The 3,828-nt window shown below is 48.3% G+C and overlaps 1 protein-coding gene across 2 annotated transcripts in view; it reads left to right on the plus strand.

The window, feature by feature from the left end:
• Positions 1-9: 9 nt before the first annotated feature.
• Ccm2 (CCM2 scaffold protein) overlaps positions 10-3,828 on the plus strand; it is a 55,765-nt gene continuing 51,946 nt past the window's right edge. For both annotated transcript variants that reach the window (XM_005366205.2, XM_013353358.1), the window contains exon 1: positions 10-120. In XM_005366205.2, coding sequence (XP_005366262.1) covers positions 91-120 — 30 coding nt within the window. In that variant the 5' untranslated portion in view covers positions 10-90. The remainder of the gene's footprint in view (positions 121-3,828) is intronic.

The following is a 3,828-nucleotide window of genomic DNA, read 5'->3' on the forward strand; positions in this document are numbered from 1 at the left end:
GAGCGCGGGGGTGGCGGGCCCAGAGTGAGCATGTAGCGGCCGCTGGCGGTGGGGCTCCCGGGGCGGGCCGCGGGGGCCGCATGCGGCGACATGGAGGAGGAGGGCAAGAAGGGCAAGAAGGTGAGCGCTCACCGGCGCGTCCTGCCGCGGGACCGGGCCATGGGGTGGGGGTCCCTCCGGGTGGGCGGGCGGCGGAGCGGGCTGGGACCGTGGTCAGGTGGGCCTGCGGCTCGCGGAGGAAGTGCCGCGCCTTTCCGGGGGAGGGGGTCCCTTTAGCTGCTCGCCCGGGGCCGGCTCAGACGGCCAGCCAGGGGGCCCGCCTTCTCCGCGCGACGGGCTGGGGCCGCAGAGGAAGTGGGCCCAGTGAGGGGCCAGGAGGTGGCCAGGACTGTGCGGTGACCGGCGAGGCTTTTTACTGCCCACTTGGCTTTGTTTTTGGATGTCCAGTAAAAGCAGAGATGGGCTCAGCTTCTCGGCCGGTTTGCTCGTCTACTGTCGCTCGTACTTAATACCATTGAGTGATTTTAGTGACGTTATGTTTGGCAGTAAGATTTAGGACATGGTTCAAGAGACTCCTTCGTTTATGTAGTTTTAAAATGTGGCTTTAATTACAGGCTTGAGTAGTTGATAAAGAACGTTTTAAGGAGCCTGAGAAGACCATGTGGGGATGAACTGCCATTAAAGTGGAAAGTGGGGTTTGATAAAATGTATCTCTTTCAAATAAATGCTTTGCAATCTTAATGTTTTGCCTGTCATTTTCATTTTGGTTAATGTGTGTACTTTATGGACAAGTTTAAAACAGACTTTGAAGTCCTAGCTCTGTCTTTAATCGGCCGCACTACTCATCACCTTGTTTTAGGAGGTGCCCCATTTATTAGAAAGTCTTCCTTGGAATGGAGTGTAGCCAGGTGGCCTTCAGGGAGTCCAGGCCAGCGGCACTGCCCCCACTGTCTTATTGTTTTAAGACAGAAACGTGCACTTGCTGTTCGGATGCCCTATGAGTTTGCTCCCTCCGAAGATAGCTTAAGGCTGGGAAAGAGCCCAACAGTGATTCAGTCTACAAGTGCTCTACAGAAAAGGGGGAGCTGTGTAGTGTAAAAGGATTTAGCTAGGAAAGAGGGGTGCTGTTTAGGAAGGACCTGGCTTAAGTGTGGATCTCTCTCTCTCTCTCTCTGTGTAGTGTAAAAGGATTTAGCTAGGAAAGAGGGGTGCTGTTTAGGAAGGACCTGGCTTAAGTGTGGATGTGCTAAAATTGGTGCCAGCTCATCTTTGCACTGCCAGTAGCCTAGAACCCTGGGGACTAGTCACCTACTGTATTTGCACCACACGCTTAAGTGCCCATAGGACACCTGGCCCACATTCTTGTCTGGACCAATTGGCTGGCTGACTGTTGCTGCTTTGTGTATCGTACCAGTTTGGATGGAAAGCTGAGGAGCAGAGAGATGCATTAGGACTTCCCTGAGCTTTTGGATCAGTAGTAAGAGGATGTTAAGAGTTGTGGGTAGTGAAAAGAACTTTGGGTATAGACAGTCTGGTTAATCTCATTGTCTCTTAAGGAGTAATGAGTTGTGTCAGGGCCTACACTAGCAGTTGTATGCTTTCTGCCACTTGCCCCCTGTAAGCAAGAGAGACAGCCTTTGGGACATGGATTTCTATGTAGGCCATGACTTAACACAGTTTACCAGGTCTTCTGATCAGGGAGCTGGCAGAACCTTCCTCTTGTGCTTTTTTTTTGGAGACAGGGTTTCTCTACTATGTATCCCTGGCTATCCTGGAACTTGCTGTCTGGACCAGGCTAGCCTCACACTCACAGGGAGCCAACCTCTTGAGTTACAGGCAAGTGCCACTGCACTTGGCTTCCTTGTGTGCTTTTTAATATGTGATATCTCCTCCAGTTTAGGAGTTTGTTTCTCATAATGATCAGTTAACCAGAGGTAACTTGTTTTAAAATTACATCCCCCCTCCGCCTCCCACTCCCCACCCCAGATGGTTTCTTTGTGTAGACTTGGCTGTCCTGGAACTCTGTAGACCAGGCTGGCTTGGAGCTCAGAGATTAACTTGCCTCTGCTGAGTGCTAGGATTAAAAGTGTGTACCACCACTGTTCCGCTACAAAGTTCAGTCTTAATAAATTTTCTTACAGTTTGGACATGCAGTTTACTCCTTCAGTAAAGTACAGATTTGAGCCTATGAAAACATGATTGGGGCCTGAAGATGTAGCTGAATTGGTAGAGTGCTTGCCTGCCAGACCTGCAGCCCAGGTTTGGATCCCAGTGCTTCATAAAGAGGCATGATGGTGCATTGTAATCCTGGCACTTGGGATGGGGAGGTAGGAGGCTCAAAAGTTCAAGGACATATTTGGCAGCTTACAATGGATGGTGGCCAACTCGATATAAGAACTTGTCTCAAAACAACCAAAACTGGACTGTCAGGCCTTTCCCAGGTCTCAGATACTTAATTTGTTTTGATGTCTTATCGAGCAATGATTGATGTTCATTTTACTCTGGCGTGTTCTTCAGACAGACATCAGTGACCTGCTTGTGATCCAGAAGATCAAGTAGATGTCACGGAAGTGGTCCAGGTGTTGTCTGCCCTTCTTCAAGCTGCTGTAGCACACAGAAGTATGGTGCTAGCAGGATAGAGTTCAAGCAATCTGCTGAATCCCTGCTCTGTCCCACGAGCCCATAGTAATGGAGATTCCAGAAACGCTAGAGAGCTTTAGCGCTAGCTGGTAGAGCTGGATCTGTCCCACCAATCCAGAGGATTGAGTGCTCCAGAGAAACTGGCTGCTTAAACTGTGGGCCCTGTGAAGGAACGTCTGCAGTGGCTGGGACTTTTCTCAAAGTACCTGATTTGGATTTGGTGATTGAGACTCTTGTTTTTATAGTAAAGTTTACTTTTAGTTAAAAAAAGTTTTTAATGATTTTATTTTATTTTATTTTGGTGCTTTGTGTGCCTTTGTGTGTGAGGGTGTCAGACCCCATGTAACAGAAGATACAGACAGCTGTGAGCTGCCTTGTGGGTACTGGGAGTTGAACCCAGGTCTATCTCTCCAGCCCCTTTAGTTTTGTATATGTGTGCTTATCTGTACATGGGTAGGCTCACATGTATGCAGGTACCCTCTGGGGCTGGACTTAGAAGCAGTTGTGAGCCAGCAGACAGGGTGGTGGGAGTTAACTGGAGTCTGTGCAGTAGCAGTAAGTGCGTTTATCCCCTGAGCCGTTTCCCCAGCCTTGACTATGGCTCTTATTTACATTATTTACAGAATAGTCTCAGATGTGTATATTATAGTACTATTCTGTCGTGATGAATGTAAACCCCGTACCACTTCTTTTGGTTTTTAGGATTTCCCTGTCATATAGCCCTGGCTATCTTGGAACTCACCCTGTAGACCGGCTAGCCTTGAACTCAGATCTACCTGCCTCCTGAGTGCTAGAATTAAAGGTGTGTACCACCATTGCATGATGATCTTGAACTCCGATATTCCTGTCTTCACTTCTGAGGATTGGGATTTTAAGTGTTACTTGGGGATTAGATCCAGGGCTTTGTGTGAGATAAACAGTTAATCACTATCAATTAAGCTATATTCTGTTTTTTCACCTTTTTCAAAACAGGCTCTTATTAGGCCATAGGCTGCACTGAAACTCATTTTGAAGCTCAGAATGACTTTAGCCCATTCAACTTCTGATCCTCCTGCCTTTACCTCCTCAGTATTGGAACTACGGGCACACACCCCCATGTCTGGATTTATGGAATTTATTGAACGTGCACTCCTTTGTGCATGCCAAGCAGGTCCTCTGCTAACTAAGCTATGTCCTTGACCCTGTAAC

This window comes from Microtus ochrogaster, unplaced genomic scaffold (assembly GCF_000317375.1).
Source record: "Microtus ochrogaster isolate Prairie Vole_2 unplaced genomic scaffold, MicOch1.0 UNK6, whole genome shotgun sequence".
Lineage (NCBI taxonomy): Eukaryota > Metazoa > Chordata > Mammalia > Rodentia > Cricetidae > Microtus > Microtus ochrogaster.